The sequence below is a fragment of the Caretta caretta genome, chromosome 14 (assembly GCF_965140235.1).
Source record: "Caretta caretta isolate rCarCar2 chromosome 14, rCarCar1.hap1, whole genome shotgun sequence".
NCBI lineage: Eukaryota > Metazoa > Chordata > Testudines > Cheloniidae > Caretta > Caretta caretta.
In genome coordinates this window covers 19502859-19526268 of record NC_134219.1, presented here as the reverse complement: position 1 = coordinate 19526268, position 23410 = coordinate 19502859, and the positions used below count along the sequence as shown (strand labels likewise).

Genomic DNA, 23410 nt, shown 5'->3' with positions numbered 1-23410 from the left:
AATTGAGAGGTTCTTTGTCTTGCACACTTGCATAGCAGCAAAGCACAATCTAGCCTAAGATGTAAGCACAGACAGTTTAGGAAGAATGAATGGGTGGGAGGAGGTGTAAGACATCTGTAATTAAATATTAGAAACCAACATGCAAGAGAACAATTCTCTAGAACAGTCAAGAAAAGCAGAATTAGTTACCTGTTGCCTGGCAAAGTAACACTTCACCAGGGACCCCATGATTTGCTGCGGAGACTTCGCAGTGCAAATGTGTGGAGTCACTGGGTTGGTAAGCACCCTTTCAGCATACCGGATCCAACCTAGAATTTCAGTGAATGAAGAAAGATAGCAAAGTTGAGAGCATATGGAAATGGATCCTTGAGGAAAGGGATAAAAAAATCCAGCATGATGGGATGGCGAGGCTGATGGGAAACTTCTTGTTAAAAGTGGGGAATGGAAGATGGACTTGTCTTCCACCGTATGCAGGAAGTTTCTGCAATAACTCTTATTAATGCCAACAGAAGCTATGTTCTCCAGAGACTCCCTGCATTGATGGACTCCAACTTTTTCTTTTTGGTGGAGCTGCTTTTGTTATGGATCGTTGGATGGGTGACTGGTTTCTTCTTCTGCTCTCCCCTGGCACAGTTGCCACCAATTATCTTTTAGGTACTTATGTGGTGCCTTATTACTGTACAATCTGAGTGCCCCACAGTCAATGGATTTATCCCCCCACTGCCCCAATGAGGTAGGGCAGTATCCCATTTTACAGATGGCCAAGAGAGACTTAAGTGACTCATCCAATATCATGCAAATGATCTGCTGCAAAGTTGGGAGCTGAACTCTGATGTCCTGAGTGCCAGACTAGCACCCTAACCACTGGACCGTCCTTCCTTTTCTCTCAGTTTCACTTTATTCTCTTCTAGGCACTCTCTCTTTTGCTGCTCTCCTCCGTTTACCCCCTTCATCTCCTCCTCTGGTTGCTCTTCCTCCTCATGCCCTCACTCAGACAGCTTGCTTAGGGTGGGAGTATCCACTGGTGCTCCCCTGGCTGAGCCAAGTACAGCAGAAGCAGAGAAGAGAAGCTTTAGCCAGCAGCTCTCTGCCTGACCCTTGTACAGGTGAGCTAACTCCTGCATCTGGCTGTATTAAGGGCTCACAGGAGATGAAAAGATATCCAGTGACTTTCAAGGAGTCACCTGCTGTTTTACACGTAGCTCCATGAGTACTTTCGCACTGAGGGGACCCAGACTGGGATCATACAATTTCCCCCTCCTCCTTTTACTCCTTTCCTTTGCCCTGCACACTTATTGGACAAGCCTGAGGTCTCTCTACACACTGAGGAGAGAACAAACCTCACCTCAATATTCCATAAGACAATCACAATTTGCACGTGCTTTCAAATTTCTATTCTGACTATGCAGTTTGTCCATGTCAGTAAAAGATTTATTGATGGGGGCTGCTGTTCTGAAGGATACTAAGAGGAATCTACAAATGGATTTGGTGAACCTACTGGGTAATTAATTCTATAACCTAGAATCCACTGTGAAATGAATTATGTATTACATCCGCTTGAATGCACAAATTTACGAGAGCACCTCAACTGGGGATTCAGCTAATAATGAAACAAGCCAACTTTTTTGGCAGCCACCACTTGGATCACCATTTTCTAATCTGCTCCACTCTACTGAGAGTGAAGAGTAACTCTGTAACCTTCTGTTTTCTAAGTTTCAGTGTCCCAGTACACTGTACAGTGTGCCTTCTCCAGAACAGCAGAGTCGAATGAAGCATCATCTAAAAATTCACTGCATTACTGGGAACAAGCCTGGCCAAATCAGATTTCAGCTACAGTTATACGTGAAAATCAATTATCCATATCCTCTTAAAAAACCCCACAAGCATCCCAAGTCTCTGTGTATTATTGTAAATATTAATAGATACATTCTATCTAATGTACTTCTATGTCCCCACTGCTGTAGCATCTGACCGCCTCACAATCTTTAATGTATTTATCCTTACAACATGCCTGTGGGGCGGGACAATGCTATTATCTCCATCGTACAGCTGAGGAGCTGAGACACGGACTTGACTGGGTCACTCAGGAAGCCTGGAACACAGCAAGGAATTGAACCTGGTTCTCTCAAGTCCCAGGCTAGTGTCTAACCACTGGGCCTACAATGTGTCTATTACATTGGTAGATTTATATTTTGCCACTTCAAAAACTAAACAGTACAGAAAGTTAGGGTTAGCCCAATATCTTAGCCCACAGGCAACACCCACTCCACAACAGACAGGCTCTCCGTCCCCAAACAGATTAGTGTTTGTAAGAGAGATACAATGGCTACAGAGCACATGCTACCAGAAAACGTTATATTTGTAGGCCTGGGGTAATCTTGAGATTTGGAGACCATACAGAAGCAGCACTATAAAAGTGAAGACATTACACACTACTTATACATGCAGGTCAGCTGAAAACAGGCACTTGGACAAATAAAAGCAGACTCTATTGTAATCAGGATGGTACTCAGATGACACCTTTTCAGTATGAGGAGAATTATACAAGGCATGTGCACTTTAGGGGAGCACTAGCCGTCCTCCTGCCTGGTGTTCCCAATTCTGGTTAAAAAAAGAGACAGTGAGACTGTCCAGTTTCACAGGAGACCCTGACAGGCATTTTTCTGCATCACAGAAACACCCCCCCCCCCAGTATCACTCCCCCCAACATACACTTATTTATCGGTGCTCAAGAGAAGCAAGGGCTAATTAGTTAAGGGATCTACATGTCAGGACTGAGGTGCCCTGTCAGAGCTATGAACAAGAAGTTTGTATTGTGTTTACCTTCATTATGCCTGGTTCCAACCAGTGCTATAGGTCTCACCTTGTCACACTCAGTGTCAGAAGAAAAATAAATAAATGTTCCACATTTTTTACTTTTCTTTTTAGTGCCTGGAATAAAAGTTGGACTGATAGCACTGGAATCTGAAGCCCTTTAACAATTATATGACACCCCATATCATGTACATGACTGTAGAACAGATTATGCTTCTAAAAAGAGGAAAAAGAAAAGGAGTACTTGTGGCACCTTAGAGACTAACCAATTTATTTGAACATAAGCTTTCGTGAGCTACAGCTCACTTAATCGGATGGCTTATGCTCAAATAAATTGATTTGTCTCTAAGGTGCCACAAGTACTCCTTTTCTTTTTGCGAATACAGACTAACACGGCTGTTACTCTGAAACCTAAAAAGAGGAAGTACCTCTTATTTTAAATTAGAAGTTTTCCACTACGTCACTCTAGATTAATGTTCTCAGAAGGCTCTGCCCTTAAACATCTGGCATGATTTTCATTAGTCATCACAGTGCAGTGCCTAGGAAGCTGGTTTTCAGAAACCAAATGTTTTCAATATTATAAATCACACAAATCCAGTGGAGTTCCATTAAAATCCAAGCAGCTGCAGACAGCTAGGTAGGCCCGATTTATTTCATGTGCTCTTCTACCATTTATCTATAGGTAGGAAACAAACAAGTTTCCATTAGCTCCAGCTTCACAGGGGCATTAGTCACTGTTTAGTTATGGAAGTAGCTTTTGTGAATGAGCAATACAAGGCTTTTATCTGCACTTCACACATGCACTGTTTGTTTTTTGCCTACTCATCAATAGGTCTGAGGAAACTTGACTCCTTCTTACTGGAGTGAAGCACTTCTACTTAACCATACAGACTCCTCATATGTTTGCATTAATTCTAGGCCATCTTCTGGTAGCTTTAAACTACCAGTTCTGGGTGTTGCTGTTTTTTTTTTTTTTTTAAGTCTTATGAAACCACAAATCAGTGTGTAAATGCTCCCAGGCTCAGTTCATGTATTATCATCAGTGGTATCTGCTGTATGAAAAATGGTCTAAAAATGTGTGGTTTGAACACATACATATTGCTATAAACTACAGAGAAATATGGAGCCAAATTTATCGTCAGCATAACGCCATACACTTCAGTGGAAAAAAAGTGAGAATGAATTTGGCCCAGTGGGCCAAAGACATTTGAACAGGCCTGAACAGTCACCTAGTAGCCATGTACTTTCCTGCTATTTGTGACTGCCTGTCCCAGTCACTTGCTTTAGGAGTCAGCAGGGGATGGGAATTTTTTGGGAACAGCAGATCAATTCCAAGCGGGAGTGCATCATGTCACTCAATGTTGACCAATCTGGCCAATTAAGGAACACAATCAACAAGAGCTAAAGGATAGTTTAGTCTCTATCAGGCAAATGGCTGATTTGTTGTGATGCCAGGTCTTGAGTAGGGGATATAAAAGCAGAAGTAAAATGAGAAATCCTCACAGTTCCAACAGGAAAGCAGAGAAACCTCATAGGATGATAAGATTAAAATGCATCCACAAAAGATGACCCTTTATCATGGTCTCTGCAGTCTTATAATCAAAGGAGAGCATTAGTTTGAATCACAGATCACTATGTCACTGTATATTTAAGGGCAATGGTTCAAGATGTGGAAAACTACACCCTGAAAGAAACTGAAGTGAAACTGTTGTGCCTCAATCTGGAGTGATCTTCTGTGTACAAAACACTTTTAAACCAATATTGAGATAAAGGAATGCACCCTTTAAACAAACAGAACTTCTGGGAGCAATTTATATCATAGGTTCATAGAATGGAAACAAAACCCCCCCCAGACATTTGAAATAAAGTTGAACATATTTACTATACATCTAGAGAGCAACTGAGCATGAGGTATCGTTGTGAATGACAATAAAACCTGCAATCAGAGAGTTGTCTACCACAATATTTTGCTCCTATCTTGCAGCAGTGGTGCTGAAAACATCTGACCCGTCTCCACTAATACTTACACAATAGCTTGCACCAATGCAGTTGTGCCATTGCTAAAAGCAGGTGCCAAACTTAGTGTGTAGATAAGCCCATAAGTGCCCTCCATTAATTGACTGACTCATAATATCCCTCTAAGTGTTATTATCTCTGATTTGTAGATGAGGGAAAACAAATTTCCTCTGGCTCAGTTGTAACACAAAACCACACTTATGGGCAATTATTCTAGAGCCCACTATACTCTCTGAGAACCTAATCCCAGTCCCAATGAAGTCAATTTGGGAATCTTGCCACTGATTTCAGCGGGAGCTGGACTGGCCTCTAAATGTTAATTACCGGTAAATCACGAGTAACAAGATAAATTGAGTGCTTTTTTGTTTAAACCTTGCAAGCTGCAGGGAAAGACAACATATGGCACATCTGCTTCTGAACACAGGAGACAAAACAAACTAGAACGCTTTTTTCCTAACAGACAAACCTAAAGGGTATTCTCCTCCTGATATATACATGCAGCTCCTAGAAGTGTACGTTCAACACATCCAGCAGAGAATATACAGAAGTTATCCACCCGACAAAGATACTTACCTTTACACAATAAAACGTAAGAGTATAATTTAAAAAAAAAACCACAACCATCGTTTTCCAGAAAACAAACAAACAATCTATTCAAAATTATATGCCCACACATTTTACATTAAATGATAATGGCAGATTATGGAGATTGGCAACCCTCCAAGGAAAGCATGCTATGTTTGTAAACCATCCTTCATTTCTCTTTTGTAGTAATATTTCCTGAATGGAACACTGCCCACTTGAACTAGTTAATATTAAACTATTTAAAAAAATAAATAAATCCATTTTTGGATAGAGGACCTCCTCTTAAACAATGTGTCCTGAAATGTACAATAATTATTGCTAAGAAAGCATTTTCTGCTCCTTTGTTGATGTTTATAAAGGATTTTTCAGCAAGATCTTCAAAGGTATTTAGACACCTTACTGCTATTGAGTTCGGTGAGTAACTTCCTTTGAGGATCTGGGCTAAAATGACTAGCTAACTGAGTATACAGGGGATAGCATAACTGACTATACAAAGTAAACAAACTGGGGAAAAAATTGTCCCCTTTAACTTGTCTTGGTTCCAGTAATGGTAGGTGTTCCCTGTAACAAGGCATACACTTCTCAGAAAGAAATGTGGTATTTCAAGTTGATGGCTTCCCTTCAACATTAAATTGTTCCACTCACACAGTCATCGTGAACATAGTTTCATTTCACCATTTCCTTCCATACTCCAGTGCCAAGTTAAAAATTTTGCATGGGTTAATGGAAGTCATGATTTCTAATTAAAGCACTTAGTAAAAGTATATTTTTCTTAATGGTGCTTTTCAACAGGAAATATTTAATTCAAAGAAATGGAAGGCAGAGCCAAAACCACACAGTGAGAGAAGAATGATGTAGTGGAGAGAGTGCTGTGGTTTAAGCACATGACTCAGAGTCAGGAACTCCTTAAATTCTAATCCTTGCTCAGACTCCTTTTGATGCCTTAAGAACGGCCATACTGGGTCAGACCAAAGGTTCATCCAGCCCACTATCCTGTCTGCCGACAGTGGCCAATGCCAGGTGCCCCAGAGGGAGTGAACCTAACAGGTAATGATCAAGTGATCTCTCTCCTGCCATCCATCTCCACCCTCTGACAAACAGAGGCTAGGGATACCATTCCTTACCCATCCTGGCTAATAGCCATTAATGGACTTAACCTCCATGAATTTAACTTAAGCTCTCTGTACCTCAGTTTCTCTATCTATAAAATTAAATAATATGTGCCTCTCTCACAGGGAGAATGTGAAACTTAACTGGTTAATGGTGTGTGCAAAGAGTTACTAATTTTGCTTCCCTGAACCTGCAGTGTGCAACAGACCCTGGTTGAATTCACACTCAGGGGAAGGTAGGCAGCATTTGCACTACTCAACTTTCTCACAGTTCTGCTGGATGACAACAGCTTTAAGTTGCAGTTGGGGCTCCATAGGAGAACCCCTATGTCAGATTGCCTCAGGGATGTAGTGATACAGCACATTCCATATCCAACTTGGTCACACTTTCCCCATCTACACTGCCCAATTTTGTTGCTATCCTGGCTCCCTGGCAGAGAAGAAGCTGCATGTGCCATGTGGTACCAAACCCCCTGCTCTCCAGGTTCATTTTCTTCCATCGCAGCAGCCTGCTTAACTCAGGGCTGAATCTAGCTCCATGTCTGCAAAGAATCTGAACAGTGCTATAGCTCCCAAGTATTACTACAGGAAAGGAGGATGTGCTGTAAGATTCAGAATCCTTGAAATATAGAGCCCAAAAATCTTATGCTCTACAAGATACACAACTAGAACTGCACTATTTTTATTTCAGTAGTGATAAATGGGGGACTATACAATACTGCAGAGTTAGGGACTCAACTTCTCACCAGGACAAGCAGAGGCAAACATTGGTAAGGCATGTTCCTCCTGGTTCCGCTGTCGATACCGCTGCACAAATTCCTTCTGGCTCTCCAGGATACTGAAATCAGCAGCTATAGTGGTGTCAAATACATAATGCACCCCTAAGAAACAAAAGGACAAGAATATGTGATAAATTAACTCCTGGAGTGCTTTGCATCTCACAGACCTTTTTCCCCATCTCCAGGCTTTTAAGTAACCTTTAAAAACTCAAAGAAACAATGCGCAAACCCTGCTTGCACTCCAGTTTTTGGCACACTTTTAACACCTGCAGCATACTTGAACAACGAAACCATAAATCTGAAAGCACATTGTCTGTGTCACAGATTTTTAAAAAGCTGCTGACTTGTTAACAATATGAATCCCTTCAAAACTTCAAAAGGAAATCTGTTTCCTTATAGAAAGTTTGCCCATTAGTGAACACTTACACCCTATTGCGGAACTTGGCTGCTGGCAAGGACTCAAACTATGAACTTTATTTTACAACCAATGCTCCAATGCTAATACTTATCTGTACGAACTTTTATATCCCTGCAACAGGACAACCTTCCACTGATGCCCTTGCCTAAATACTTGTAAATACCTGCACAATGTTCTGTACATCCCCAAAGGTCTCCCATCTATTTACTTGTCAGTGTGTTTCTATACAGCTGTAAAATATTATCTATACCATTGTACCTAGTATAATGTATTCCCAGATAATGTAAACAATCTAAAATATATTTGGGGCCCACCAATACTTACAGTGTTCCTTTCAGATAATTATTTCCCTTATTAATGGGAAAAAAACGGATCAGTTACACACACTTATAACGTTTGTTCTGTGGAAAACTATGACATAGATCTTGGAGGAGGAAAAGCATCTTCTTTTCCCTATTATTTAAGTAGGAAAAACAATAGGAAAGAGGAAGTTTTAGCAAAATGGTACACATATAGGAAGTGTTAGAAGCACATGGTATAGGAGACATCAAAAAAGTATAGTTTTAATATCAAATAGAGAGACTGCATACTGCTTGGAAAAAATTGTTGAAACAACGGTGAACAGGAACAAAGAAGCAGAACTTCTAAGACTATTATCAGTACTCAAACTCTCAAAGGATTGGTCTGATAGCATGAGGAGTAAAATTCCCCTTAGTAAAGGTATATGGAGAACTGTGGCTTCACTGAGCTCAATGAGAAAACTCCTATTGACTTCTTTGTGGCCAGGATTTCCCCCATGGACTGGAAATTAGACTATGACAGTCACTTGTGTTATTTCTAACAATGTTATATGTTCCATAACTAAAACTTCCCAGTTTCTTTCAAAACAGTTACTCACAGTTGGGGCTTCCTTCTGCTTCCACTTGGCAAAATTTCACACGTTGCAGCGCTTGACAGATGGGTCAACAGTGTTACTTTCCTTACCTCACACTGGCCCTTTACAGGGAGGCCCAGTAGTGACACTCACCACCCCCTATACTGCTGCAAGGTGGTTCAGAACTGGCTTCTTTCTTAAACAATTCGTAACATTCCTTTCCCAAATTACTTTGTCTTCTTACAATTACAGCAAATAAGGAGGTAGCTCCCTGTATTTCCACAGCACCCTCAGCACACATTTTTGCTCCTGCTACATATATTTTTCAGTTTAAGTCACGTGAGGTAAAGGAACTCTGAAAAAGTACTTTGTAGGAGCTCTCTTTGATAGTGATGAAGATAGAGGAGGATGCAGCTGTTCTCCAAATCAATCACTCCTGCATAGGGTGACCACCTGTCCTGAACTGGGTGCAGGGCGGGGGCAGTTCTGAAATGCAGAGTTCAAGTCCTATCCTGGACTGAATGACTCTGAGACAGCATTTGTCTCGGATTTGTGGTGCTACTCCACACCTGTCCAAGACGCAGGAGAAGTGCCCGTCTCTTTCTGGTGGTGGGGAGGGGCTGAGATGGGCCAAGGCCCCACACCCTGGCCAGACTGGAAGCCGAAGTCGGACCATGGTTCCAGGGACCTCAGGCCACTGTGGGGAGCCCCAGACAGTCCAACTGCCCTTGGTGGCGTGCCCCAGGGGGCAGGGACATGGGCCAGGGATTGCAAACAATTGCAAAACAGTCTCTTATAACTGGACAGTGCTGCAAAATTCTGCCAGGGAAGAAAGAAACGCAAGATAACCCTGCTGTGTTCTCCCAGTGTAATAATGAATCAGAACCTACCAAGACTTTTGAGGAAACCACAGAGTCTCTTAGCTGCATCATTTACGCACAGATTGAATTTAGCAGCAAAATAAGGCAATGACTGAGGGCATATAGACACTGCCAACACTTTGTGTTTTGAGGTATCACATTTCTGGAAAATAAACAAAGCATGCAGGTAGATTATTACAACAGCATAAGGTCCCTCTCCTTCTCATTCCCTCCCCATCCTCAAGAGTCGCTCCTCTAATGTCCTACGCATTAAATAAACATACCATGAAAGCCCCAATGAAGCAACTACCATCCTTACAGAGAGCAGAATGGAATTTCCTTCTGGTTCTGTTAATGTTGAGAGTCACTCAGCTGGAAAAGTTGCTGTTGTATGACTCAAGGAATTCCATCCCTCCCAGGACAACCCTATCCTTGGCTTGTTAAGCAGGCAAGCAGAGTTAGAGAATCAACACTTACAGGATTTTGATAATTAAGGGAAGCATAATGCTCCCAAAATATGGGAAGAACTTGGAAACAAATATAGGTGTTTAGATTAAGGTTTACAGGAGCATGGAGATTTGAAATTTTAAATTTGATCCTTCAAACTAAGGATGTGATCCTGAGAGATACCCCAGTGGCCTTAACTTCAACTGGAATTGAAGGCATTCAGCAGGACTGGACCCTAAAACAACCCAACCCAACAATGCTATATATGCACAATCAAGTGTGTTTGGTTGAAGAAAAAGACTGATGTGCAAAGGTAACATTCTCGTGAGGATCACATCATATATGTGAAGATGTACACTTTGTGTTTTAGTTAGGACATGATGCTTGTCATGTATGTTCCTCACCAATGGTAGTGGAAGCCTTAAAAGACACAAGCAATAAAACAGGAATAGAGAAATCCTGCACCAGATGACTTAATAGACATTAGAACTGGAAGAAAGCAATAATTCTGCTACATTTAAATCTTTGTCTGTCTCACACTTACACAACCACATCATGCTATAGAATCAAACCAGTCCTAAAAACTGGCTAGAATATTCTGGGAGGAATCCTTACACTGATAATACTTAGATATATCAAATAGGTAGAAAGAGTGGTATCAATTTCAATTAAAAGTGAAATTTTAAGAGTAGCTGTTTCCTCCTGGGTGAGAGTACAACAGTCTGGAGTGGTAGATTATTAAGTCAATGTCAAGATCAGCAGACTCAAGTATTGTGTGTATTAGGAAAGCTGCCAAAGAACCACCCTCAGCAATAAAATGGCACTCTTTGTGTCAGACAGAAGCTATAATTTTATTTATTTATTTTGCAAGAGGAAAAAGAACCCAAGATACACATCTGAATACACACCTTTCAAATGTGCCTGGTATCATTCATACCTTAAAGCATGTACTAAAACAGGGATGGGCAACCTTTTTGGCCCGAGGGCCACATCTGGGTATGGAAATTGTATGGTGGGCCATGAATGCTCCCAAAATTGGGGTTGGTGTGTGGGAGGGGGTGAGGGCTCGGGGGTGGGGCGAGAAATGAGGAGTTCAGGGTGCGGGAGGGTGCTCCGAGCTGGGACTGAGGGGTTCAGAGGGCGGGAGGAGGACAGGGGTGCAAAGTCTGGGCAGCGCTTACTTCAAGTAGCTCCTGGAAGCAGTGGCATATCCCCTCCCTCCAGCTCCTATGCAGAGGCACGGCCAGGCAGCTCTGCACGCTGCCCTGTCTGCAGACACCCCCCTGTAGCTCCCATTGGCCATGGTTCCCGGCCAATGGGAGCTGCAGGGGCAGCGCTTGGGGCAGGGGCAGCGTGTGGAGCCCCCTGGCTGCCCCTACACGTAGGAGCTTGAGTGGGACATGCCACTGCCTCCAGGAGCTACACAGAGTGGGGCAAGCCCGACCCCACTCCCCAGCTGGAGTGGGGAAAGCCCCAGACCCTGCTCCTCAGCTGGGGCTTGAGGGCTGGATTAAAGCGTCTGGAGGGCCGGATGCAGCCCCTGGGCCATAGTTTGCCCACCGCTGTACTAGAAACTAATGCTACAATTCTCTCTATTTTTGCAGTCAGGTCTTTGATAACAATATGTGCAAGGTATGAAATTATCTCATACTTTCACCATGATCACAAAAAACAGAATGCCTCCAACACTCAAAAAGTGTATGTTTTGCAACACTATAACTGCACACCCAACAGTTTATTACTGAAGTTATAAGATAATCATCATGCTTTGCCCTACAGCTTCTTACCTATGCCTTACAGAATACATCTCATAAAATTTAGATTACAGCCATGATCTTACTTTTACGGATGAAGTGCTTTAACTGCTATACTATTCAGGGTTTTTAGTTATCACTGAAATGGCTTAGTCACTATCTCACATCCTTCCTCTCACACAAATTCCTGCATGCTTTGTCACTTTACCTTGTTAAGGTTGAGTATGCGAAAGAGTTCCTTCTGATTCTGCTGGAAAATCCTGACACCTTCTTCTGATGTCACACAATTGTCACAAGCTAGGCAGTCACTAAGGAATATTTTAGCACTAGCCAATTTATGGAATTCACTTTTCTGGAAATGAAAGGAAATTGGATAAGCTAACTTACAGGGCCTTTGTACTGGCTTATTTAAACTCCAACAGTAGTTTGTGTTTTTAACAAAATAACAGAGACTGTCCCCCTCGTGTGTATCATTTAAAATTAGAAAATGGTTTATTCAGTACCTCTTGATTTCTCGGCCCCTCTGAAATTATTAAACTGTATTATTCTATGCCAAAGCATTTTGAGATATTGTGTAGTATCTTTCAGAAGATACTAGTGGCAAAAAAATTCAAACTCAGAATTTTGGAAGTTAAGCATCTAAACCCTATCCATATTTAGGCACCTGAAGTGGCTTGATCTGAAGAGGCATTGAGCATAGCATCCATTAGCTTCACAGGCAGTTGCGAGTACTTACCTTCTCAGGCTTCTTCAATGCCTAATATGTATTTACATAATTAACATCAGACACCCAAGTCTGAAAACTTTAGCAATAGTTTTTAAGGACACAAAACAAAGGAAAGGTCATATCATGATCACCTGAGTCAGGCAAACTGTCTCAATGACTTAAACAAGATGAGTCCCATGTCTACGGGAAGCAGGATTTGGCCCTAAAGTTGCATTGTCTTTGTGTTACATTATATGAATGACAGCTCTGTAAGGGATCTCAGGGTCATAGTGGATCACAAGCTAAATATGAGTCAAAAGTGTAACACTTTTGCAAAAAAAGCAAACATCATTCTGGGATGTATTAGCAGGAGTATTGTAAACAAGACATGAGAAGTCATTCTTCTGCTCTACTCCACACTGATTAGGCCTCAACTGGAGAATTGTGTCCAGTTCTGGGCGCCACATTTCAGGAAAGATGTGGTCAAATTGGAGAAAGTCCAGAGAAGAGCAACAAAAATGATTACAGGTCTAGAAAACATGACCTATGAGGGAAGATTGAAAAAATTGGGTTTGTTTAGTCTGGAGAAGAGAAGACTGAGAGGGGGCATATAACCCTTTTCCAAGTACATAAAAAGTTGTTACAAGGAGGAGGGAGAAAAATTGTTCTTCTTAACCTCTGAAGATAGGACAAGAAGCAATGGGCACCAAGGAAGGTTTAGGTTGGACATTAGGAAAAACTTCCTAACTGTCAGAGTGGTTAAGCACTGAAATAAATTGCCTAGGGAGGCTGTGGAATCTCCATCATTGGGGATTTTTAAGAGCAAGTTGGACAAACACCTGTCAGGGATGGTCTAGAGAATACTTAGTCCTGCCCTGAGTGCAGGGGACTGGACTAGATGACCTCTTGAGGTCCCTTCCAGTTCTATGATTTATGGATGGAACATTGTTTGTTAGTTAGTTTGAGGGAGGAGGAACTTCTGCAAAGGAGAGAGAGAGAGACTTCCAGACCCCTTGCAAAACTCTCAAATGAAAAGTGTTATTCAGTGTAATTTAGCAAACCAGGTATGAGACCTATAGCAACATTACCTCTTTCACCTATAGTTAGAACATACTTTTATGTGGTTTGAAGCGTCAAGCACCCTCCTTTTCTTTAAAAAAAAAAAAACCCAACAAAAAAAGAAAGAAAGTTGTAGGGTCAATTTTTGCATGGAAACTGTTGTCTTGTATATTGCATTTGCCTTGAGTTGATCCTACAAACTCTGACTTGTGAGTAACTTTTACTCAAGTATTCCATTGTCGTCATTTGGACCACTCATGGGAGTAACGATTTCATGGGTTGGACCAGATCAGGTCAGATGCTGAGCAGCCTAAACTTCTACTGATTTCACTCATAGACAAAGGCGTTCAGCCCCATGAATGATCAGGCCCTTAGAATGCAAGATGCTTTTTTCAGGGGGGAGGGGAGATACTTTACCAACACTTAAAATGACACAGTATCAGCTGCATATCATTCTGTAATTATGAACCACATTTATTTGGAGGGCTAAAACTGCAAAAAAAAAGCTTGATTGAGATACAATAAGAACAGGCACAATCCCACTCCCCCCGTTTTTAAAAAAAAGATTTGAGGAAGCATTTTCAGCCTTTTTGACTCTTTCTACAAAGCCACTGAAAGAAATTACCTCGTGGGTGCTCTGCACTGAGTGCTATGTTTTCAATTTCATCCTTCTTAAGAAACCATCAATATAATGAACCTGCTTTTCATAGCTGTTGAATAGTCGCGTATCCCATTGACTTTGATTGGAGTTCTAGGTGCTCAGCACTTTTGAAAAACCAAACCCTGTGTTTGTATCTCTATCCCTAGAGCCCTATGTGGATACAAAATTTGTATCCGCATCTGATCCACAAAAATGATCTGCAGATATCTGCATCTGTGGATATCCACAGATTTGCAGAGCTTTAGATATAAAATGCATCGGTTTCCATCTGTGATCTGCAAAAATGATCCACATATATCTGTGTCTATAAAGTGGATATCCGCGGATTTGCAGGGCTCTACCTATTCCAGCTCCCTTCTGGATTATTTTCTGTCAATGGTTCTTATAAGTAGGGCTTTGGTTTATAAGTACAGTTCATATTTTTATTCATGTATAGCTTATCCGAACATTTATTTATTCTTTTCCAAAGGAAAAAAAGGCACAGAACAGAGAAGGCTAAAAATCAAAGCAATAATATACCTTAGATTAATAAAATCATTTTTAAAAAAAGGAACATTACCTCCTCATTTTCATCATTTGTGCTCAGTGGATCAACCGATGTATTTTGCTTGTCATCATTTTTCTGTTTTTTACTACATTCCTGAAAGAGATAATAGAAATGTGTGTTATAAACAAACAAACAAAAAAAAACACTACTCAAAAAACATTTTTTTAACTAGGTCTATGACTTCAGATAGTGTGTTACATTTTCCCAACATGTTTATTACAATGAAAACATTGATGGGAAGTTCACCTGCTTGGCTTTTACAGCTTTGGGTGTATTTTTAACACTGGGGGCAGGGATAAGGAAAGAGAGTAGAGAGAAATGACTGCAGTATATATGGCAACCACTATAGTATACCATAAAATAGTCACATAAAGCCATTTGAAACGTAATCAGAATATAATGAAAATTGTATAAAAGATCTTGTCACACACAAAAAACCCAGCATCAGTAGGTTACATTAAATGTCATTTCCATCACAACTTGCCCAGAGAAATAAATATAATTAAACCTTTCCTGGGGAAAAAAAAACAGGTTATAAATTAATATTTGAATGGTATCAGTAAGGTAGAATACAAGAGGCAGGCCCATTTGGAAGTATGGGCTGTGTACTGGCTATCTGTGACCTTGTAATCTATAACAAAATTCTACTACTGCACCACCTGTCTCAGAGATAATATACAAAAAAGTTCAAGTCACTTAACTGTGCACTGGCTGCAACTTAGCCCTGCCCTGCGGTATAAAGTTAAGTCCCTCCAGCAGCCCAGACTCGCATTACTTATTCAAATGGAAACCCCTTGAAAGACAAAGGATCCTCATATTATGTAACAGATCAAGCAAGTGCCTGACCTGGGCGGAGTCAAACTACCGATTGTTTCCAATGCATAAAGTCGTAAGAAAATAGTACTCACCTTTTTGGTGCAGTTTTCACACTTCATCTGTGAGTCTTTGTATTACTTTTTGGTATGTCTATTAAATTTTTAAAGGTGATTTTCTTACTACAGAAGAGTGTTATTCTCTTTATTCTACAGGCAGAGGAAGAAAGGAGGAAGCAGCCGGACTTCAGTGACTTTGCTTGTCAGCTCTCTGCAATAATAAAGGCCCAAAGAGCAAGAAATTAGCCAGCTCTTCCTTCCAATTCCTGTTGCCTTTTGTTGTTATTATTGCCCTACTGCCCTCTTATGGCACCCCTCCTGATTGGCATTTTCAAAAGCCATCGGGATGCCCAGGAGTGGGAGTGTCTGACTGCACAGCAGCCAATTCGGTCTTCTTGTGGGTGGGAAGGACCTTGTAGCTTCTTCAGACTCTATAATGGACGGTTTAAAAAAAATAATCCTCACACTACACGTTAGAGAATTTGCTAACATTGTAATGAGTAACAAATACCGCAGAGGAAAAGCTTTTAGGAAGATCAGTGGGCTAGATGCAGGGCCTGCAACCATCATGATTAATGGCTTTAATGTACTGTAGAGAAACAATCCCCTCCCCCACCCCCTTGACATGCTTAGAATACAAATCTGTAACCCATGACTCTGATTCATGTTCATTCTGTAGATTCTGGCAGCGAATACATGTTGCTTTGGGGGTCGGTGATTGTGGTCATCCCTGTATTTTGCACAGAGGTAGCAAGCTCTGACACTACATGCAATTGATGCGAAATGAACATGCAAAACAAGGGTGGTAAAAGGGGTCACCCCTGCACATGCAGAAGAGACTGTATCTTGCTCTAAGACCCGAGGAGACTTAGGACATCGCTTCTCGAGGGAAAGCACAGCTCTCTTCTTAATAATGGTGGGAGTGCTATATAGTGCTGGTGTAGACTCTGTCTTGCTGGATCATCAAAAGGACGGGAACAACAGGTTCACACCGTCACAACGGAGGAGGAAAAACTGCTTTTGATTTGAGTCTCTTGAATGTGGTGGCGTCTCATTCTTTACTTAAGCGTTTAATAGCCCCCCTTTTAATCACATACACAAACCTCTCTTCCCTCATCCCAGTGATTACACAAATCGCTCCGTGTACGGCACCTTAAGCCTTGAATTCTGATCATCTGCAATGAAACGATTCATGATTCTCACTACCATCAAAGATTTTTCCCGCAAAGTCAGCTCAAGGCTAACAATTTCCCATTGTCACAACCCCAGTACATTGCTTGGCACTCAGAGGCAGAGCAAAGACATAACATTTTTTGTCTATACAAAACACACAGACGTGCAATCACAAGCAGTAACAAAATAACCGCCATGCAGCTAAAGGAATGAAAGAGAAGGCTGAGAAAGGAAGGGAAAAGAATCAGATACTGTACCTTGCTGCTGACTTCATTTAACCTACAATAAATTATGTCTTGGCTGGTAGAAATTAAATAGCATGAGGTAAAGCCTGGAACATGCTGCAGCTATTAAAGAGATCCATATATATATTAGGGGGAAAAACTAGGCAACAAGGGTAGGGCGGCAAGCACAGGCTCCAGTAAAGGAAGCGAAATGCTCTTGTTTTTCAGCTATTATTTAATGTAAAGTCTTTCTGTCCCGCTAGTGCCCTGAGCTGTTCCCCCAGCAGCCTCCCACTCAGTTGGAAGTGTTCATTGTAGACCTGAGCGCTGTCACGTAGTCCCAGGCACTTGTCTGGAACTGCAAGGGACAGCGCCTCTCTGCTGCAGACGACGTAAACGTAATGCTTCATTCTCACAGCTAGGCTAGGACTGAGTGGGAGCCACAGCAGCAAAGGAGCTTCAAGACTGACATTTAGACATTGCTAAAGGGCACTGCCTTGTTTGTACACTCTTCCCCATTCCATACAGGATGTGCTTTTCTCGCGTCTCAAAAGCAGAAACTAACGTGAAGTTCTTCAGATCTCCTTGAGGATTTTTGTGTTAAGACCATTCCTATATTAATCGAGCTTTTTGTGTTGGTTTTTTCACTATGACTATTACAAAGAAAGAGAGCTTATATCAAATTATCTAAATTGTTGACCTACTTGCCCCAGCCTGAAGGCTGTCCCTACTGCACATATATTGATTTCAATAAACAATACATGAACACAACTGCACTATTTGCTTGTATCTTCATTGAGAGACAAATAGAAATTTCTTCTATATTTTTCAGAGTAACAGCCGTGTTAGTCTGTATTCTCAAAAAGAAAAGGAGGACTTGTGGCACCTTAGAGACTAACCAATTTATTTGAGCATGAGCTTTTGTGAGCTACAGCTCACTTCATCAGATGCATACTACTAACCAATTTATTTGAGCATAAGCTTTCGTGAGCTACAGCTCACTTCATCGGATGCATACTGTTTCATCGGATGCATACTGTTTCCACAGTATGCATCTGATGAAGTGAGCTGTAGCTCACGAAAGCTTATGCTCAAATAAATTGGTTAGTCTCTAAGATGCCACAAGTACTCCTTTTCTTTTTGCTTCTATATTTTGTTCACTGGCAATAACAAAAATAGCAGGAAAGCTGCTTTGCCCACACCCTGCAGTGAGAAGGGAAGCTGTCTGTAGGCAGTATTTGGCTCTTTTGGTGCCCCAAAGCATAATTTAAAGTGCTGTTATAAATCAGAAAATGGCATACAGTAGAAACATGTAAACTCCGTAATTATGCACAGTAGTATGAAGCCTCATATATCCTCTGCATGACAACTCTACACACATTCCCCTTAATGAGACAGTTAACATTAATGCCAAGTCATTGACATATAGAGAGATTGGAATAGCTTTTCGTGCTGTTCTTGAGTTTGTTTGTATGTAATATTCAACAATTACATAAGGGCAAAACTTCTTTCCTTTTATTTTTTTCCCTCTGAGTTTCTCTAAGATAGCTCCTTCTGGATTTAGGAAGATTATGGAAAAATCATGTAGATAAAATAAAATGCAAATGATAATTTCCTGTTTCTATAACTCTGGCTTTCATGATTTAGTAAGCACAGTACATGTTTCACTTCTCTTCTGAGGCCTTTGCCACTTTTTAGCCTTTAAAATGTAAATTACCTTGAATCTGTTTTCATGTAGATCCCAACTGGAAGCCTCAGCTGTAATGGTATTATTTACCACAAAAGTTTTCCTTCCCAAAACAGCAGATACACCCAACTCCATGAAAAAGACTTCTACAATTTCAGCCGCAGATCCTTATGCACCTGGATCACAGGTTCAACATTTTCAGACATTAACACAAAGGTCAAATTCAATATTGCGATCTCTTTTCCATTTTATCTTTTTTTAAAAAAACAAATAAATGTGCAGCTATGCACATCTGGGCAGGAACATAAGAACGGTCATACTGGATCAAACCAATGGTCCATCTAACTCAGTATCCTTTCAATGCTAGGTGCTTCAGAAGGAATTAACAGAACAGGTAACCATCAAGTGATCCATCCCCTATAGCCCATTACCAGCTTCTGGCAAACACTTCAGAGATTGTGCATTGTGTGAAGTAGTACTTCCTTTTGTTTGTTTAAAACCTGCTGCCTCTTAATTTCATTAGGTGACCCCTGGTTCTTTTGTAAAAACGTAAGGTACAAATTTACAGACTAATTTTGGGTCTCTCTGTTTTTGGGTGTCCAACCTGAAACATCTGTGACCCCAGACATTTATGGCCAGAGGTGCCAGCATTTGCATTTCCCATTGACTTTATTAGGAGTCATGAGTTTTTGGCACTTCTGAAAATCAAGCCAGGATGTCTCACATTGGGAGTCCTGAAGCTGAGGCATCCAAAATCAGTGGCCACTTTTGAAAATGTTAAGTGAATGTTACTGTACTCATATTGCGGAACTGGCACACAGCTCAGTTTGAGGTGTTCCTTTCATAGCTGTGACAGTCGGCATTTCCTGTGTTTCTGCCATCTCGATTACAAATGCTGTCGTTCTATTTTACTCTTAATGTCATTTTTTTCCCTACTGATATCACACTCAGTCTGCAGCTGTGAACAGTGTTTGAAGTTAGAAGTAAGTCTCTAAACATCTCAAGACAAAGGATTATTAGATAGTGATAGTTTCAGGTTGTGAAAGGGTTTACTGGCCCTTAGATTATAATCTCTAAAATTGGCACAATTATTCTTCCATTGTCAAATTAAATGATATATTTTTAAATTAAATTAAATATTTATTAACTTTTGAAGAGGAAATATTAAAGAATACTCCCATTTTTGAAATTTTTCTGTTTCCCTCATAGGCCTTTGGATTCCTACAGTAAAACAGCTACAATCCTCATAAAAACGGCAAGCTTCACACAAGCACATTCTAATAACATCTTGGAAACAGGCTACTTTTGACATTTTATAATTACACAGTTATTCCTCTACTCCAGGAACACATACATAGATTTCCCCAAGATCAGCTGATTAAACTGCTAAGAACCGTCAGCTATTTTTGCTTTTGACTCTGCACACGCACCTGGTAAACTAGATGGAATTGCGGGGGGCAGTAAGGCTGAGCAGAGACTATAGGAGGAGGGTGTAGCATATGAGGGAGAGAGCGGACTCTAAAAAAGCCAGCAGAGATGTGGAGGACAGGCAGAGTGAATGGATCATATAGGTTGAGTCAGGATGATTAAAGGATTATATTACTATAATTAGGGGTAGGAGGATTTAGAAGGGGCAGGAGGGTTAGAATTTAGCAGGGATGTGCAAGGCATGGGTGCCTGATGGAGAAATCCTGTGTCTCTGTGCTGAGGCATTAGCACTTGAAGCGATCTCCTGGCACTCCTGCCTCTACTTCCTGGCACACTTAGGCTGCAGAACCTTCATGCATCGATATCTTGACCCATAAAGGTTTGACACTCCTGGTCACTACTGCCTCAGCTCTCTGGAGCACCAGTCTGTAGCACCATGAAGGCAGAAGGTATTTGTGCTAAACCATCATCACATCAAGTGGCAAGTGCTCCTTTCAGTGCTGCTACCTTGCTGTGGAAGAAGTAGAAGCTGCAGTACTGAGTGGACCCTTTAAGTGCCAGTGCCTTCATGCAGAGGCATTGGGCTACCCCACACTGCTTGTATAGCTTTGCCCAGCCTACCCACAATCTCCCAACTCCTCCATACCTAATTTCCTCTCCTGCTCCCCACTTACCCAGTTACCCCTGGGCTCTACAGCTTCCCATTCACCCATGTGCAGCTGGAATCACATGTGAGAAAGCTTGTTAAAAGCAGCCCATACCAAACCAGCACTCTGAGCCAGAGTTGTCAGTAGCAGCTTTCCCCACAGGCAAGAATGCTTTGAAAATTGTAAAAAGGGCAAATGTACTCTTTCACCCCTCACAACTGTCAGTTGGTTCAAGAACTGAAGAATAGAACCTATCATGGAGTATGATATTGAGCCAACAAGAAATCTTCAAGGGGCTCTAGCCCTTGAAAGTATATCTGTTATATGAAAATGTAGAACAAACATTGCAGCATTCTGTATGCAGGCAGGAAGATAGAACACTAAGTTGTGGACATGGAAGAGAATTTTACTGGGTCCAATCCTGCACTTCTTAATGCAAATTTTGCTGAGTAAGGAGTGCAGGAACAGGACTTATGCATGTGCATTTTCTTGATTATAAATGAATGGGGATAACAAGTTTTACAGTGTGGCATTGGTTTTATTAGTAGAATTAATTCTAACACAGTCTCATTAAACCTAGCAGAGTAGGTAGAGGGAGACTTTTTTCCTTATTTCACAGTAGGATCATGATTTATAGACGATCAATTAATGATTTTCTATTTAGTCTATTCCCCTTCCAAAAGTGAATATTATTGTACTGTGAAGATTCATAGATTCCAAGGCCAGAAGAGACTATTGTGATGATCTAGTCTAACCTCCTGTATAACATGCATGGGCCATAGAACTTTCCCAAAATAATTTGTAGAGCAGGTCTTTTAGAAAAACATCCAATCTTAATTTAAAAATTGTCAGTGATGGAGAATCCACCACAACCCTTCGTAAAAAGAAAAGGAGTACTTGTGGCACCTTAGAGACTAACCAATTTATTTGAGCATGAGCTTTCGTGAGCTACAGCTCACTTCATCAGATGTATACCGTGGAAACTGCAGCAGACTTTTTTTCAGATAAAAAGTCTGCTGCAGTTTCCACGGTATACATCTGATGAAGTGAGCTGTAGCTCACGAAAGCTCATGCTCAAATAAATTGGTTAGTCTGCTGCAGTTTCCACGGTATACATCTGATGAAGTGAGCTGTAGCTCACGAAAGCTCATGCTCAAATAAATTGGTTAGTCTCTAAGGTGCCACAAGTACTCCTTTTCTTTTTGCGAATACAGACTAACACGGCTGTTCCTCTGAAACCCTTCGTAAGTTGTTCCAATGGTTAATTATTCTCAATGTCAAAAATTTACAGCATTTTTCCAGTCTGAATTCGTCTAGCTTCAACTTCTAGTCACTGGATCACGTTATACCTTTCTCTGTTAGACTGAAGAGTCCATTATCATATTTGTGTTACTTCTGTAGGTACCAATAGACTGTAATCAAGTCACCCCTTAACCTTCTCTTTGTTATTCTAAATAGATTGAGCTTCTCATGTTTATCACGATAAAGCATCGGGGGTAGCTGTGTTAGTCTGTATCCACAAAAACAACAAGGAGTCCGGTAGCACCTTAAAGACTTACAAATCCGTTAGTCTTTAAGGTGCCACCGGACTCCTTGTTGTTACTATAAAGCATGTTTTCTAATCCTTTAATCATTCTTGTGGCTTTTTCCCCTTTCCAATTTATCAGCATCCTTCTTGAACCACCAAATCTTTTTCATTCATTGCTTCCCAGGATAGAGTTCTCCACCATAGAAGTCTGGTCTACATTCTTTGTTCCTAGATAGCCATATTAAAAAGCATATTATTTGCTTGTGCCCAGTTTACCAGGCACTCTGTATCAGTGACCTACCATCTTCATTATTTACCACTCCCCGAATTTGTGTCACCTGCAAACTTTACCAGTGATGATTTTGTGTTTTCTTCCAGGTAATTAATAAAAATGTTAAATAGTGTAAAACCAAGAACCAGTCCACGCAGGACCCCACTGGACACACACCTGTTTGATGATGATTCTCTGTTTAGAATTACATTTTGAGATCTATCAGCTAATCAGCATTTAATCCGTTTAAAGAAACTAGAACGATACAAAATTAACATGGCACACATTAATCAAAACATCATATGGTATCAAGTCAAACGCCTTACAGAAGCCTACATATATTATATCAACACTATTACCTTTATCAACCAAACTTATACATTTCATTAAAGATATCAAGTTAGTTTAATAGGATCTATTTTCCATAAACACATGCTGATTGGTATTAATTATAGTAATATAATTAATCCCATATCAGCTGCTTCATTCTGTTGCCTGGGACTGATGTCAGAGTGATATAGGCCTATAATTACCCAGATCATCCTGTTTACCCTTTTTAAAAATTAGCACAATATTAGCTTTCTTCCAATATTCTAGAATTTCCCTAGTGTTCCAAGACTTATTGAAAATCAACATTAATGGCCTCAGCTAGCTCTTTTAAAATTCTTGCATGGAAGTTATCCAAACCTGCTGATTTAAAAAATGTCTAGCTTTAGTAGCTGCTATTTAAGATCTCTTGTTTGCATTAATTTATTATTTTATCCGAAATTATAGCATGTAATATTTTTTTCCTAAACAAAAAAACAAAAATTTTAAATCAGATTTTAAGCAATAGACAGGAAGAGGAAAGAGAGATAAAGGATTGAGGAATGTCTGAGAAGTCAGTATTTGTCAAAGCACATTTTATTAAGAACATAAGAATGGCTATACTGGGTCAGACCAAAGGTCCAT

At 40.7% G+C, this 23410-nt stretch overlaps 1 protein-coding gene across 1 annotated transcript in view; it reads right to left on the bottom strand.

Annotated features, from left to right (window-relative positions):
- The window catches only part of NARF (nuclear prelamin A recognition factor), a 30010-nt gene extending 12746 nt beyond the window's left edge, over positions 1-17264 (bottom strand). Inside the window, exons 1-7 of the mRNA XM_048817245.2 lie at positions 16932-17264; positions 15538-15712; positions 14642-14722; positions 11865-12008; positions 9486-9618; positions 7271-7405; positions 190-308 (exon numbers count right to left, since the gene is read on the bottom strand). Coding sequence (XP_048673202.1) covers positions 190-308; positions 7271-7405; positions 9486-9618; positions 11865-12008; positions 14642-14722; positions 15538-15564 — 639 coding nt within the window. The 5' untranslated portion in view covers positions 15565-15712; positions 16932-17264. The remainder of the gene's footprint in view (positions 1-189; positions 309-7270; positions 7406-9485; positions 9619-11864; positions 12009-14641; positions 14723-15537; positions 15713-16931) is intronic.
- Between the last annotated feature and the right edge of the window lie 6146 nt (positions 17265-23410).